The sequence below is a fragment of the Epargyreus clarus genome, unplaced genomic scaffold (genome assembly GCF_041222505.1).
Source record: "Epargyreus clarus isolate Ecla_fem2 unplaced genomic scaffold, WU_Ecla_fem_2.2 ptg000014l, whole genome shotgun sequence".
Taxonomy (NCBI): Eukaryota; Metazoa; Arthropoda; class Insecta; order Lepidoptera; family Hesperiidae; genus Epargyreus; species Epargyreus clarus.
In genome coordinates this window covers 17,212,876-17,228,162 of record NW_027332222.1, presented here as the reverse complement: position 1 = coordinate 17,228,162, position 15,287 = coordinate 17,212,876, and the positions used below count along the sequence as shown (strand labels likewise).

Genomic DNA, 15,287 nt, shown 5'->3' with positions numbered 1-15,287 from the left:
AAAAATATACTTATTTACACTTTGAAACAAAATTGATTCCAAAAAACTATAAAAAATTTATATCATACTAAGCAATTTTATTGAATTACTTATTTTAACAAGGTACTCTTTGACATATTATTTGAATGGACTTCGGGTCTGCCTTCTGTAATGTTCTAAATGAGAGCGCAAAGACGGGGACATATGAGAACGGCGGATCAGTTGTTACTTGTCCCGGTAAACGACTAAACTAAATATAAATAATGCCCTATCGTGTATTGTTATGCAAACATGTATTACAATAATGTTTCTCAGTTTTATCACATAATATATTCTGTTGAAGAAACTTAAAGATAGTTGCGTTGCTACACATATTTTGGTACGTTATTTTCAGACTTAATTTGAGTTAGACCCGAGGTTCATGTATTATTTTGATTCAAAGTCGGCACTGAATACTCTCGGGCGCATCGATCGCTCGAGGTGTAGAGTAGGGTGCGTCGCGTCGAGCGCGCAGTGTTCGGAGAGTATTCACTCCCATGAGAATTTGCCCGGGCGAAGAATTCCTCCCCACCCCCGTATCGCATAGGAGAGAGCCGGCGGGAGGGGCGTACAATAAGGCAGTGTGGCTGGTTGCAGATCGTGTGGGACGAGCAGCAGCGGCGCTGGCGCAACACGGCCGCCGACGACGACGAGCCCGCGCCGCGCCCGCCGCCGCCGCCGTACGTACACACACACCACACCACCACACGTATCTAGTATACACGGTTGCTTTTATTCATTACTAGCTGTGCCCCGCGGTTTCAGCCGCGTTAAAAAGAAACAGGGGCACAGCTAGTTCTAAAATATAAGTATCCTAAGTTACTCCTTATTACATCAGGTACCTGCTAAAAAAAGTCCCGTCAAATCGGTCCAGCCATTTCAGAGATTAGCCAGAACAAACAGACAGACAAAATTGTAAAAAATGTTATTTTGGTGTATGTACCGCATGTATATTCATATGCATGTAGTAAAAAGCGGTTATTTCAATATAAGAAACGGACACTCCAATTTTATTTATATGTATAGATTTTTTTAACTAACAGAAGCAGATTAATTTATTAATCAATTTACATTCAGTTCTAATTCTAATAACAAATAATTTAGTAGTTCAATGCTAAAATATCTATCATATAACTACCACTGGAAATAAACTATTCGTAGTTAAACGGCATCGGTATCAATGCCTCCTCTATTTCTAAATTGCACCAAGCAATAGAAATGTTAAATGCTGCTATTTGTTGACGACATCGTGTATAAACGACCTGATTTAAAATTTATTATATTTATAAGCGGCGGAGACCACTTACCATCAAATAATTTGCTCCTTGGCTAATAAAAAATACTTTTTCACTTTAATGACGCATTTCTATGTGATAACATAGGTTCTCCGTAATTGTCCAATTAAGGACTGTATGTGATTGAAGTGTTCAGTTTACCAACACACAATTGTACAACTATAACAATTTAAACGGTAGCTTATAAATAACGTATGGCGTGTTCGTTCCCAGCAGCACGTCGACGCCGCTGCAGTCGCCGGGCGCCGCGCCGCCGCCCCCCACCCTCGCTACTACTAACATGTATAAAATGCAAAAGAATAGACGTAAGTCACACCTATTTATTAATTTTCCTTACTATATTTGTATACGACACATGAGGTTCCACAACTATGCTCATGTTAATTAAAGTATAAAAGTACTCGATGATTCACTTGATTTTTTACGTAACATCGTATTGTTTATATGCCTTACAACGTTTCACTGGGAATATTGGAATGAGCTACTAGCACAACGTAGTCGAGGTTAAGATCGATCGAAGAAGTGTTACGTTCACGTCGAGTAAATTCAAATTCAAATTCAAATCTCATTTATTCAAAATTGATTCATATAGAATACTTTTTGAAAGTCAACAAACTACCACCGCTTCGGAAGGTATTTCGCTATGGAGAAGAAGCGGCGCAAGAAACTCCATACGTGTGCATATTTGCATCTTTTAAAGAGTAAATAATATACAATTTTACATAGTGGTACATATAATTAATTTTTGATGTTGGAGCTGGAGTTGTCATACCATACGGATTTATCTAAGTACTGATTTACATTATAATAAGCTTTTTTACATAAAGTTAATTTTATAGTAAATTTAAACCTTTTCTGGGATAGATCGATAATGTCTTTTGGTATTTTATTGTAGAAACGAATACAGTTCCCCATAAAAGAATTACACACCTTATTTAACCTAAATTGAGGTATGGCCAATTTATCTTTATTTCTAGTATTATGACTGTGCCTATTATATTTTTTTTCCAAAGAAGAATAATTTTTGCGAGCATATAAGATATTTTCATAAATATATTGACTAGGCACTGTCAAAATATTTATAGATTTAAACAGTTCTCGTAAGGACTCACGGGGGCGAAGACTATAAATGGCTCTGAAGTATGAAGAGTATGAAGCGTTCCCAGGTGTAACGCGACGTAACGTGGTTCCCACAGATATAAAGAAGTCGTACGTGGACGTGCTGAACCCGGGCGGCGCCGCGGCCGCGCTGCCCGCCCCGCCCGCGCCCCCCGCGCCGCCCGCGCCCGCGCCCGCGCCGCCCGCCTACTTCGTGCCCGCGCCCAGCGTGCGTACCCACACATACACACACACACACACACTGCACCACACCGTTACACTGAACATCAACTCACCCCGCTCATGTTGCCCTACCCTGCACACGACAAAAATCACTGCAGTATATTTAACAAATAGAAAGAAAGAAAGAAACATTTTTATTCGGATAAATTGCAACACAAAATAAATATAACGGAAAGACAAAAAAAATAACATAAAACAAAAGAGAAAAAAAAAAACAAAAAAAACATCAATTCAATTTTTACTTTAATATGTGTTGCAACGACCGAAAACGGACAAACTCAGCTTGTGCCACGAGCAGGTAAACTGAGTTATGGCGCGGATTTTCAGTTTGCCCCTACATCCGGGCTGCTAAAATACAGTATTTGTTAAATTTATGTATTTATTCACCATCTTGAACATAACGCATTCCCATCCACCGTTCCTGTAGATACTACATTAAATTGAATTATACTAATTTCACATTTGCATTTATTAGCTGATAGAAGTATCCATGCCGTCCACTCCCGAAGACTCTCCCGCTCCCACGCCCCCTCCACTCTCCCAGGTATTTTGCTGTCACAAGAGGCCATTTTTTCAGATTTTCATTTCATGACTATGTTACTTATAGTTACTCATTTCATGACAAAAAATGTTTAATCCATTAAAATATTGCAATATTGACACTTAATTTAAAGCAAACTTAAGTAAACATTCTTGTATTTTTTCATGCACTCAGGAAACAGAAAATTTGCCAAATGGGCACTGACAGGTAATTTAGAAGCTTCTATTTAAATTCACTTGTATGTATGTATGTTTCGGAATTTCGCAGATTAAATTTGACCTACTAGCCAGTACCGATTAAGCTGAATTCCATATTTTTGATGATAACTGATAACTATAGTAGAAGTAACGCAGTACTTTTTATTAAAAGCTAATTATATCCTCAGGGCGGCATCTACGACCCCACGCAGCTGGCGGGCGCCGAGGAGCCGCGCGGCGCCATCTAGCGGCCGCCACGCCTACACATTGTTCTCGTATATAGAACTTACAAATCATCTGTAATTAAATTAATGTATCTGAAATTTAATTGATGTTACATTTTGTTTAAATTGTATTAATTTTTAAAGTTTTTATTGACCTGCTATTTTTCCTACTATCTCGTTACCTCTGTTTTCATTATTTCTTATAAACTGAACTTTTCGATGACGAGTTGTTGTATCCATTGTTTGTTCTATTGTTAGGTTTCGAGAATTGTACCTAAGAATTTAGGATGAAGGTGTGCGGCGACGCAGGCGCTCGACGGATGAAACTTAGCAACTAAGCGAACTATTAGTTGTGATTTAGTAACGAACGGATCCACTGATAGAACTCAACTAGGTGTCCCGTGTTTTGCTCACGTTTTATTTTTATAAGACTTTTTCTTTTTATCTATATTCAATAATATTCATGCATACAATTATTAATTATAATAGTATTGACTATTTATATATGCAAAATTTATAAATGTAAAATTATAATTTTATTGTCTGTTAGTGATACAATTTAAATAGCAAATTCGGTATTATATTTATTTCTATATTGTATTGATTTTTTTTTTAATTAATTATAAATAAAATTCGATTGCTTTACGTTTCATTCATTGTTAGGAAGTATATCGTCTAAGTTAAGAGATTAGGCCCACATGCACATATAGTCAAATGAAATGGTATATAATTCAAGAAATACAATTATTTTTATTTTTCTTTTCCATGTATAAAATAAGCAAGATGTACAGATTTTGACGTGTAAAGGAGGGTAGTTGCCGGCGTAGGAAGGTTGTATAAACTGTAATTTGCCTTAAGGGAGACTTGGCCGCTCGTAGGTATAACTGTATAGAGGACAACGTAGCCTTCACATATTATGTGTATATTAGCTGGCGGGCGCGCTCGCTCCCGCGATGTATTCGGAAATGTATTATAATGGTGATTCAATTTTACGGAATATATTTAAATAAATTGTTTATGTTAATGCTTAATATGTCTTTTTTTTCTGTAAACTATATTTAAGACATCAATTACGTCATTAATTTTCTAAGAAATTGAATTCGCGGTTAAAATGGATTCTCAATCGATCTGTAAAACATGATGGGATACCATTTCGCATTAATCAGCAGCGTTTATATTTATATGCTTCACGATAAGCAGAATTGAATATAACATGAATGCAGTAACATTATGTTACTACAATAATCCTAATAATACTAATCTTGTAATGCTTATATAAGGGAACTGAACATGAGTATATTTTACGTGGTTACGTAACATCCGAGAGTGGACCGGAATATCCAGCGCCGCTGAGCTATTTCGCAGCGCTAAAAGCAAGGAGGATAACAAGAAGCTGATAGCCTACCTTCAATAGTATGGAGAGGCACTTTAAGAAGAAGATATTTTAATCGGAACCTAATTAATTAAAAATAAGTAAGTGTTCTTATATTTTAATAATATCAATTTCTATTAAAGTATACCAATAAATAACAATCAACAACTTAAAAAAAACTCGAATTCAAGTAAAAATGCGACGTTAGTACTAAAAACAGAAAATTCGTGACTACTGCTGGATTCTTCAGGTATATGAAGTTACAAATCAATGAGTCAATCGAGCACCTCAACAGCGACAATGCGTGTTGGGGTGGAGTCAGAACATGTCGTCGAAGACGGGCGGCGCGGCGGCGGCGGCGGGCGCGGCGGCGGCGCGCAGCTGCAGCGCCGCGCCCGCCAGCGCGCCCGCCACGAACAGCGCCATCAGCACCGAGCACACCACTATGCCCTTGTTCATCTACTCCGATACACCCTGATTGGGATCGATCGGTGCGAGCCTTTATTGAGGTCACCGATTAAGTTGTTGACGCACCGACTTCTATGTTGTATAAATTTGTTAAAGAAATAAAAATGTACTATAGTTGTATGTCTTTGTTTATATGTGTCATTTTCAAGTCACGTTATGCGTCAAATAGCAAACCGATGAAGAAAAGAATGCGTTTTTAATGCACCATGATTCATTTTTCAAGAGCCAACGTACTGAAAAATACATAATTTTCTATTAATTTATATTAAACTAGCAACCCGCCCGCGCTTCGCACGGGCAGAAATGAATGAATGTGTATTTTTTTCGTAGTATCAGCTTTTTGAAGGTGGTAGAACCCGAAGGTTAGACTCCGTCGGCACCACCGACACACCTAATTCTGCCTAGTAACAGCAGTGTTAAGTGCTGCTGTGTTCTGATTCGAAGGGTAAGGTAAGAGAGCCATACTTTTCCGAGGCGTTTCAGCTTAGTTCTCAGGAGCGGTGACCAATCTGTAGCTGATCTTAGGTAGGTGTGCAAACGGAGTGCCCTGAGTGGAGAAGATTCGGGCAGCACAGGCTAGCAACCTTCAGGCTTACAACCACACGTGCCATCATCCGTAGTAGGATCCCTACTTCGTTGATCCCACTCTCGTCGTCCAATACAGCGGCAGCAACTTCAGAACCTCGCATTGTTGGTGTAAAATATTTCACAACAATATATTCGAAAATAGTACGATCAATATGGTTCAAACGGAGAAATACCAACGCCACACAAAATTCTAGCAGTGCTTTCTTTCCGGCGGAAGAGCTTTCACGTATCAGCCGATTTGCAATTTGCATATGAGACGACAAATTCTGTACCTACTCTGGAGTGGTTACGCGTCTTTGATAGGCTTCAGGTAAAACTCCCAATGTAGGTATATGGAGTTTGTCCCTGTAGTTCCGGGACTAGAATAGGGCTACGGTATCTCCTGCCTCTCGTAAGAGGCGACTAAAGCTCACCTGGGCGGAGCCCGACGGGGCAACGCGCTAAGAGGACTCCGGTTGCGTTCCTTTGGATATCCCGGAGCCCTCAACGCAGCGCAGAGGACGGCCACCGGGGGGGTTTTAGTGCGGTAAAAATCCCACATAACTCGGCGTCGCTCCCACGTTGTCGGGTACCTTTTGAAGGTTTCCCCCTCGACAAAAAAAAAAAAGGTATATGGAGTTGGTCTTGATCCTTATGGGCAGCAGTGACCACTTTCCAGGTATATTGCATCCTCATTTCCTTCTTTGATAATTTAGAAAAACAGTCGATACTGTCTACCTACCATGTTATGGTTACTTTCTATTAAACCGAACGAAAATCATCTGTATTAAAAGCGCGTGCCTCCATATAATCATCGCGCAAAATGTTATACTAGTAGGATCTTCTAAAGTAGAAGTCCAATTTACATGCTAAAGAACAAATTTTATCTACATTGAACGCTAGATTTTTTGAAATTATTTTGTAAGGATTAATATTTAGTATGTATGAAAACCATTTTTTAATATGAACTTAATTTTTATCTTCTTTTTAAATCATAAAAAAACAGTAATTGTGGAGTACGTAACAAAGATAGACATATGCTATTGCGGGCTTATTTGTAGACCTTTTTAAGGGATACTGTAGAACATTATGTTGATGTATCTCGTAGAGTTCAGCCAGCGTTTCCAATGTAAGCCCAAAAAAATGTGTTTATTTACGGGATCTGTAAAATATCAGTGTTTGTCTATTATGTTATGCATACCCTCCTGTTGAATCACTCTGTCTATTAAAAAAACTGCATCAAAATCCGATGCGTAGTTTTAAAGATCTAAGTGAACATGGGGACAGCAGCGGGAAGCGACTTTGTTTTAAATATGTAGTGATAGTGATATCTTACCTATATAATAATCAACTTTAGGCATACTAGTTGTAAACGATTGACGATTGGGTTGGCAATAACAAACACATGTTACGGCGCCTAGACTTCTAGACCACGCAAACAGCGCAAGTTGTAAACTTTCTCCGGCGCCGCGAATTGCTACAATGCACCTGAATTTGGCTCCCCGACGCACTAGACTTGCACTTGTTTGATTTTTAGAATTTGTTTTTTTCACATCGCATCAAACTACTAAATTGTCTTTATTACATTCAAATAGATCTATTCTATCAACACTTCTTACAATTTAAAGTCTGTAGTAATTTCGTGAACAATGCGTGACGTATATTTGGAGCGGAGAATTTTATTTTACCGGTGTACTCCGTGAACTTGATGGATGGCATTGTACAATTGACTATCTAGCTATAAGGTCGTCCTATTTCGCGGCGTGGCGCAGGGTTTTCGGGCCTCGAGGAATCCCTCGTTACCCGGGCATTCTCCTTAGTGGGTACACTGCCCACCGATTTTGTTGGCTGTTGTGAGGCAGCGGTGCAGCTTTCGGTCCTCTAAGTGACCTGTGCTAGGCTGCGTGTGCAGATTTTCTGTCCTAGGGTGGTCAGAGGACACCTGTCCCTCGAGTTCACGAGTGAGCGGGCGACCGTCGGGTGGTCGAGCGTGGAGGGGCACGAAGCCTCTCAGATGGGCATGTGGCCCATTGTCAGCGCGTGCGTACATACGACGCACAAACCCGTTTAAGGTCGGAACCTTGAGGTCGCGCTCCAACACGTCGTTCCTTACATAGCGGCCCGCCCCCACGATCATCCGTATCAGAGCAGGGTTGGCTCTGCACGGCTCGGAGACATCGTCTGTTCGACTCTGACAACAGAGCATACCATGCCGGTGCCGCATAGGTTAGGCGTGATCGGACGTACATCTTGTACAACCCCTTGTTTGGTGCGGGTCGGTAGACGAGATGGCAGCACTAGTCAGAGCATCGCTCGTGCGGCACGGGCCTGTCGGATCGAACGAACATTTATTCTCCCCGAAGTGAAGTGTGAATGCATTTAAGTAATACCCAATGGAGTTTAAAGAGGACAATGGAATAAAATTACAATATATTGTAAAGACGAACATTTATTCTCCCTGAACGACAGAGTTGAGCCAGTCGAGTGCGGTGGCCAGATTCACATAAAGCGTCGGCGCATCCGTCACCGCGTAAGGCGGCTGTCCGCTGCCGACGCCCATTAGCAGCCGGCCGCGCAGCAGCGGCGCGCCGGCGGCTCGCAGGCGGGCGGCGGGCGGGCGCGGCGCGGGCCGCAGACGGCCGGCGCACAGCCGCGCGGCGGCCGGCGACGCGCCGCAGCGCCGCGCCGGCAGCGCGTGGACCGGCACCTCGTGCACGCTACCGGACCGAACCTCGTTGCTCCTATTTCAAAAGGCCCATGTTTAATCTTCATACTTTCCTAAATATACAGTAAATAATTTTATTAATATATTCCATATTTCTCACATAAATGGAACTTACCAAATTTTATTAAATTTGATAATAGTGAACCTTTCACCGATAGCAATCGAGAAGTAATCTATCAATGTGGGCAAGTTTAAAAACTCATCTCTACTTGAGGTAAATTTATCTTTAGTCTTGATCAGCATAATATTGTAACTTTCATTGGTACCTCGATACTGTGGGTGTACTGCTACATCTGACACAGCATGTGCTTTTTCATGCTCTAAATATATGTCCATTATAATGAATGCGTCCAGTGAATTTACCTTCTCATAAGACTCTATGCAACTCGCTGCTGTCACAGCCCAGTTTTCAGATATAATTGTTACAATGCATGCAAATGTCATATCATGTGGAGACATGATTTTCATCAGTGCCATTATATAAGTTTTCTTATTATCTGCAACATCCTTGTTTAAAGAATCAAGAGATAATACTTTATCGGGCTGGATTTCTTGAGGTCTTTTGAATTCAGAGGAAATGGTAACATTTAGTGGATTCTGTTCATGCTCAAAATATTGTGAAACAACTCTTGTTTTTGCTGATGGTGTCCACGTGCACTCTATACCTGGTGCAAGTGTTGTGGACAACTCAGTATATAAAGTAGATCCATAGGATGCTCCAACAGTAGCAGTGGTTTGTATTCCTTCTTCTGTTGTACTCTTACTAGGCTCATACTTTTCTGTACTTGCATCATTGTCTGAACAAGCAATGAGGTGCAATATTAAAAATGTAAGAAAGGCAACAAAGGAAGTTAATAATATAGCTTGCAGGATCGAGAGGAACACTTCTGTAACTGTGAATGCTCTGCACCAACCTTGGAACTCCTTACAACATGTGGTACACATTGTCCACACATCGTGTCATTGATGGATGTCACAATGTGGCATGACCACCTAGATTAGACTTCAAGTTTTGAATGAACAGAGGTTACCAGAAGATAAATATTTTCCCCTGTACTTTCAGAGATAAATTAAAACATATCCCTGAAACAATAAACAATTATTACAAGCTTTTATTAACAATAAAATTCAATATGTAAATTATGTTATGACAATAAGGCTATAATCCTATGATACCTTTTAATTTTATCAGTTTCCTGTTTTATGGAGGTCATGAATGGTCTTCTGAAGGGTCTCTCTCTGCATCCAAATCTGAGCTGTCCAGACTCTCTCCGTCCACCAAACCCTCCACCCAGTCTCCGAGGCCTCCATCCCTGTACAAGCCGTTCTGCTTCCTTCTCCACTAGAATTTGTGCTCCATCAATAACTTCCTTGTGCATGAAGCTGTGTGCCCGCTCCATGCTGTTGCTGCTGTCAAACTCAACAAAGGCATACCTCTTGGACTTACCCGTGACTATATCCTTGACGACACGGCATGAAACAATTTTACCACACCTGGAAAACTCTCTTTTAATCGTTTCCTACAACATAAATATTAAAACACCATTATTAGTACCTACATTCTAATTACGTGTGTATTCCTACAGAAGTTACAAAACATGGTATTGTTAACAAACGCTTGGGTACCTCGGTTGTTCTTGGATTGAGCCGAGTGACGAACACGGTGTGTGCGGGCTCCCCGCGCACCAGCTTGTTGGGCGCGTACGCGGCGAGCAGCGCGCGCACCACGCCGCGGTCGTGCGGCTCCGTGTCGGTGCCTGCGAGAAATGCGAAACCATGCAGCCCATATCACTTATATATTATTAACTTTAAAGCGGTTGCTATACTTACCATCAATTGAGCCCACTTTTATTGGATCATAAGTCTCATCAGCATACGTTTCATAGTCTCGATTCTTTTCGTGAGTCATTATATAAGCTTATTAATTTTATACACCTCAACAACTCTTATAACAAATTCAAACTTCTATAATAATATTTTAACAACGTTCAAAGTTTCAAATAGCAATGCTGAATTGCAGTGCAGCTGCAGACCGCCTACAATCAAACAAATAATAAAGTCGAATGTCATTTATGTCATTGTCAAAATGTTTTCAAATTGCCATAGAATAACAATAATTGCCATTAAGTATTATCTGATGATGTGAGTCGTTAGAAACCGTAATTTTAACTAAAACTCGATCATTACGTTTTAGTTGGTTTCAGTCCCTTTCATGCAAAAACGGCCTTAACTTTTTTTCTTCAACTTTAAATAGTAAGTGTGGTACCTTTTTGAAATCTCTATTAACTGGACATATTTTTTTGTGCAATGTACACTTATAGTCCACTACATTTTTTTTCACCGTGACGAGTCAAAGTTGAGGGAAAAATAGTAAAAAATTAAAATCAAAAAATATCCCTATTTTTTTCATGGTTCGTTTACATCATTTAACCAATTTACATTTCAATATGATAGACCAACTATCTGATAGTGTTTAACAGAATAAATAAACACTGCATCACCAAATTTGTACACGCAGTTAACGAAAGAAGATGAAGAGGGCTGAATTTCTCAAAAAATCTAAAACAATTGATAGTGCAAAAACGGTGACACTTTTAGTAAGGTAATTTTTTTCCCCAGAGAGGTCAGACCCTCACCTATGTTCTCCCTAAGTTTGTCGTGGTACTTACGGGACACCCTGTATATAAAATTCTCGTGTCACAATGTTAGTTACCGTACTCCTCCGAAACGGCTTTACAGTTTTTCACCGAATTTTATATGTATATTCAGTAGGTCTGAGAATCGGCTACTATCTATTTTTCATACCCCTAAGTGATAAAGGCTGTTCAATCTTAACATTTTTATTATTTATATGGTAACACAACGTTTGCCGGGTCAGCTAGTACTCAGATAATATTCAGTGTATTAGAATTGTTCAGATACAGATATTATAATCTTAAAATGTACTATGATTTGTATTTAAATAGTTGACCGGAAATACAAAAAAAAAAAAACAGTACTGAAAGGGTACCCCCCACGGTTCTTTTAAATGTTTAGCGGTGACTACTGCCACTACCACTGTCCCCTGCCTTCTCTTAACAACGCACTTACAGTAATGTGCTGTAAAATCAAATAGTTTTGTTATGAATCCTACTTAAACGCTCGAGGCAATCCCAGAGTAGGGTAATCTTACAAGACCATCAGTTATAATTTATAATCAGTATTTACTATACAATTACAAATTTTGTCATCGAATAATGATATTATGCCAATATGAGGTACTTAAGGGAAAATAATTTCAATAGTCGCAAAATAACGAGAGATCATTTCAACATAAATATTTTATGTAGTACGATTTTTATACTCATATTTCAAAGCTTTACTTACATATAAATGTTGCATTTGTTATATTTTATTAATAGTACAACAAGAAATAAAACTCAATATTGATATATTAAAAAAAGCATGTTTCTCTATTATTGAAGACCAACTGAAAGTATTTGAAATATAATATAACCTTTGTAATATAATTACATGTGCACAGCTATTTCACATGAAATTTGAAAAATGTATGAATTTATTGACAGAACCATACATAAGTAATTTTGTGAAAATTGCCAGTTGTACCATTTTTGTTAAAATATGGTATATATGAGTGAGCTGACACAATAGCCACAAGTAGAAATGGTAAGTTAAACTATTTCACTAATGATTTATTTGCAAAAATGATTATCATTATTCCTTTGTATTTTTAGATTCAAAAATAAAACATGTTTCTCCATTAACCAATACACTTGTATATTGCAAAAACAATAATAAAATCTTTGACCCAGAGATATAGAAAACTACACAAGTAAACAATATTTTTCCATCTGAAATCTTGAGCACAGCCGCTTATTTGTTTTAAGAGTGTCAGGGACCAATAGCTATATAACTAATAAAGTCCAATTAATGTAGTAAAGAAAATATGGTCACATGACAAAACTACTTTGAAACATGTATTTATTGGATAGATAAAGAAAACAAAAATTTGACGCAAGACTGTGCTCCCTATGAAAAAAAGAATAAGTGAAGCTTTTTGTTATGTGCACTTGTAAAAATTAAGAAATACAAAATGTTGAGAACACACTTATACTGCAAAAGCAGTTCTTTGAACAGATAGTTATTTAAAATAACATCTAATAAATCTCACAATTTCTTTACAAGCAATAACAATTACAATTATATAAGGATTATTATTGCTGCATTTGTTATCACTCCAGCCATGACGGTAGCTCAATACTGTTGAATCCTTTACATTTCAACACACTTGGCCATTGAGCTAACATTAATAACAGTACTCTCAATGTTTTTTATATCTGTAACCTATCAAATTTATGAAAAATAGCTGTCCATATTAGTGAATACTTCATCTGCGCAGGCTTCAAATTATTCAATACAATCTCTATACATAAATTAATCAATACAATAAAGTAATGGAATTTTCCGCAACATATCTCAAGTTATGATAATTTCGCCTCACTGTGTCACAGTATGAGTTCTGGTCACAATAGGTTACCCAATGCTAGTTGAGAGAGGGAGATGTGCCATCATCCCACACTACGTCAATGCTGGGCCACTTGGTCTGCAGGCAGGTCAGCATGGGGTCGGTGGTGGCGGCGCGCATGGGGCACTCCAGCAGCGCGGCGCGGCCCGTGCGGTACGCCACGCGCCCGCCCGGGTTGCTGCGCGACAATCCATTGTAATGGTGTAGAGTGAATGTGTCTGGTGCCCCACGCTCGCACCCAGGGAAAAACTCGTCCATAAAGGCGCTTAATAATATTATACCTAAGTTCTCGGAATCTAATTTACGTCTCATTAATTCCACATACTCAGGCTCGCAAACCAGGTCAGCAGCACACAGAACGTCTTGCAGTGCTGCAGAGGGAATAAAATTATTTCCTTCTGGGTCAAATGATCTAAATATTCGCTCAGCCGATTCGCCGACAGTCTCTGGTGCTGCCAGTCGCCGCTCTAGTGAGAACAATACAGTTAGATGTGTCTCCGATGCGAGTACCCACACTGGGTGCTTTGGATTTTTATAAAAGGAGCCTACAGTGCAGTACTGCATGTGCTCCATAATGGTTAAAAATCCAATGTCATTCTGCCTCTCGATTCCTCTCAACCGTAATCCCCCTACTACCTGCTCATGGTCCCACACGTGAGCCACCGCCCTTCCAGTTAGCATTAAGTTGATCAGTCCCTGTGAGCCATAGCCATATGTCGAATGTATCAGTGGGTCAGACAATTCAGCTAATTCCGCTTCGACTGTATCCACTCCCTTACTAAGAATGACACTATACAATAATAGTAGAACACCATACTTGTCCTTCAGAATACGAATGTTCCTTGTATAAAACGCTTCCACTTCTGATAATGTCTGAAAAGAATGCACCTCAATCCTGCGGTGAAAATGGTCAATGGCATCACACGACTGTTCCTCCACACTAACGTTGACGCCGCTGCTGGTCTCCGCATCCGCATCGTTCTTACGGTAAACGGCCACATTGTACTTAGAAGCTAGGCACTGGCTTATTATAGTACACACGGCCCTAACCAGTAAAGAATTGCACTTCTCCGAGGTTAAATCTTGTAGGCTGTGTCCAGGAGTTTCCGAGAGGAGGATCTTGAGTAGAAAGCCCTGCACGGGAGCGATGGCGGCGCAGGGTCCCCCTTCCTGCTGGATGAGCGCGCTTGGCTCGTCGGCGCTGAACTGGAAGCCCTGCGCCCAGCGCCGGAACACGTCCTCCTTCACGTTGTCGCCCCACAACAGGCGCCGCGTGCTAGCCAGCTCGCGCTCCAACCTTGCCGTTCCGGCACTCATATTACTTCTATTCTCTATTGTTATATTGGAACTACAGCTTTCGTTCTCGTTCGATCCGTTTAACATTTGCTCGTGGAATTACGCCACCTAAAAAGATGTAATTAAAAGTAATGATGTCCAATCACCGCTTACTATGATCGACAGCGGCCATACCGGCCGATTCTCGATAAAATTAATTCAAGCAATTCTACATGTACAAAAAGGCTATAACCACGTAGTTGATACTCACAACGAATATGAGGCACATATTAACGTTCCACATTAGATAATTATTTCTTTCTTTGTAATGATTATACGTACGCATCGACGTCAATAATGGCATTATTTTATATCTATAAATCAGTATTTAAAACTTTTCTAAAGAAAAAAAGAAAAGCTTACGACATTAAGGCTGCCATTTTTAGAAAAATAGCAACATTTTTAAACTTGTCATTATCTTCGCTGTAAATAGGTCACAGATTAAACAAAAACATATTTTTTGTACATTTTGATTTAATACAGACTTGTTTATTAGTAATTTTGTTTATTTTTCTCATGTTATTTTTTTCAAACTTTTGAATAATATTCAAATAGATATTACAACTAATATCTATTTGAATATTATTCAAAAGTTTGATATGCAATATACAGGACAAAACAAAGCAACAACAAACATTTAAAAACAACTATTTACGTATTGCAAATAATTTAAAGTTTT

At 39.3% G+C, this 15,287-nt stretch overlaps 4 protein-coding genes across 7 annotated transcripts in view; 1 reads left to right on the top strand and 3 right to left on the bottom strand.

The window, feature by feature from the left end:
* Nucleotides 1-4,647, top strand: part of Sec16 (endoplasmic reticulum export factor secretory 16) — a 28,435-nt gene extending 23,788 nt beyond the window's left edge. For 3 of the 4 annotated variants that reach the window (XM_073079303.1, XM_073079301.1, XM_073079304.1), the window contains 4 exons: nt 616-698; nt 1,527-1,618; nt 2,510-2,640; nt 3,581-4,647. In XM_073079303.1, coding sequence (XP_072935404.1) covers nt 616-698; nt 1,527-1,618; nt 2,510-2,640; nt 3,581-3,640 — 366 coding nt within the window. In that variant the 3' untranslated portion in view covers nt 3,641-4,647. The remainder of the gene's footprint in view (nt 1-615; nt 699-1,526; nt 1,619-2,509; nt 2,641-3,580) is intronic. The other variant, XM_073079302.1, reaches the window with a different exon arrangement.
* A 3,807-nt stretch (nt 4,648-8,454) lies between these two features.
* LOC140747064 (uncharacterized) lies at nt 8,455-9,693 on the bottom strand. The gene is made up of 2 exons (XM_073079299.1): nt 8,864-9,693; nt 8,455-8,764 (listed from the first exon to the last, which is right to left on the bottom strand). Exons 1-2 carry the CDS (start codon nt 9,691-9,693, stop codon nt 8,473-8,475), a joined length of 1,122 nt encoding a protein of 373 aa, XP_072935400.1. The 3' UTR covers nt 8,455-8,472.
* Nucleotide 9,694: 1 nt separating this feature from the next.
* On the bottom strand, nt 9,695-10,823 carry LOC140747065 (U11/U12 small nuclear ribonucleoprotein 35 kDa protein). The gene is made up of 4 exons (XM_073079300.1): nt 10,579-10,823; nt 10,375-10,505; nt 9,925-10,268; nt 9,695-9,831 (listed from the first exon to the last, which is right to left on the bottom strand). The coding sequence occupies exons 1-4, from the start codon at nt 10,655-10,657 to the stop codon at nt 9,819-9,821; spliced, it is 567 nt and encodes a 188-aa protein (XP_072935401.1). The 5' UTR covers nt 10,658-10,823; the 3' UTR covers nt 9,695-9,818.
* Nucleotides 10,824-12,173: 1,350 nt separating this feature from the next.
* On the bottom strand, nt 12,174-15,013 carry LOC140747063 (ubiquitin carboxyl-terminal hydrolase MINDY-3 homolog). Its single transcript, XM_073079298.1, has 2 exons — nt 14,820-15,013; nt 12,174-14,677 (listed from the first exon to the last, which is right to left on the bottom strand). The coding sequence occupies exon 2, from the start codon at nt 14,654-14,656 to the stop codon at nt 13,292-13,294; it is 1,365 nt and encodes a 454-aa protein (XP_072935399.1). The 5' UTR covers nt 14,657-14,677; nt 14,820-15,013; the 3' UTR covers nt 12,174-13,291.
* Between the last annotated feature and the right edge of the window lie 274 nt (nt 15,014-15,287).

Bases quoted from the DNA above. Each gene is read 5' to 3' on its own strand.
- LOC140747064 (XM_073079299.1), bottom strand. From the start codon at position 9,693: ATGTGTACCACATGTTGTAAGGAGTTCCAAGGTTGGTGCAGAGCATTC. The intron at 8,765-8,863 runs GTAAGTTCCATT...CTTTTGAAATAG, and splicing joins ATCAAATTTAATAAAATTTG to GAGCAACGAGGTTCGGTCCG.
- LOC140747065 (XM_073079300.1), bottom strand. From the start codon at position 10,657: ATGACTCACGAAAAGAATCGAGACTATGAAACGTATGCTGATGAGACT. The intron at 10,506-10,578 runs GTAAGTATAGCA...CATTTCTCGCAG, and splicing joins AAAAGTGGGCTCAATTGATG to GCACCGACACGGAGCCGCAC. The intron at 10,269-10,374 runs GTACCCAAGCGT...TTTATGTTGTAG, and splicing joins TCAATCCAAGAACAACCGAG to GAAACGATTAAAAGAGAGTT.
- LOC140747063 (XM_073079298.1), bottom strand. From the start codon at position 14,656: ATGTTAAACGGATCGAACGAGAACGAAAGCTGTAGTTCCAATATAACA.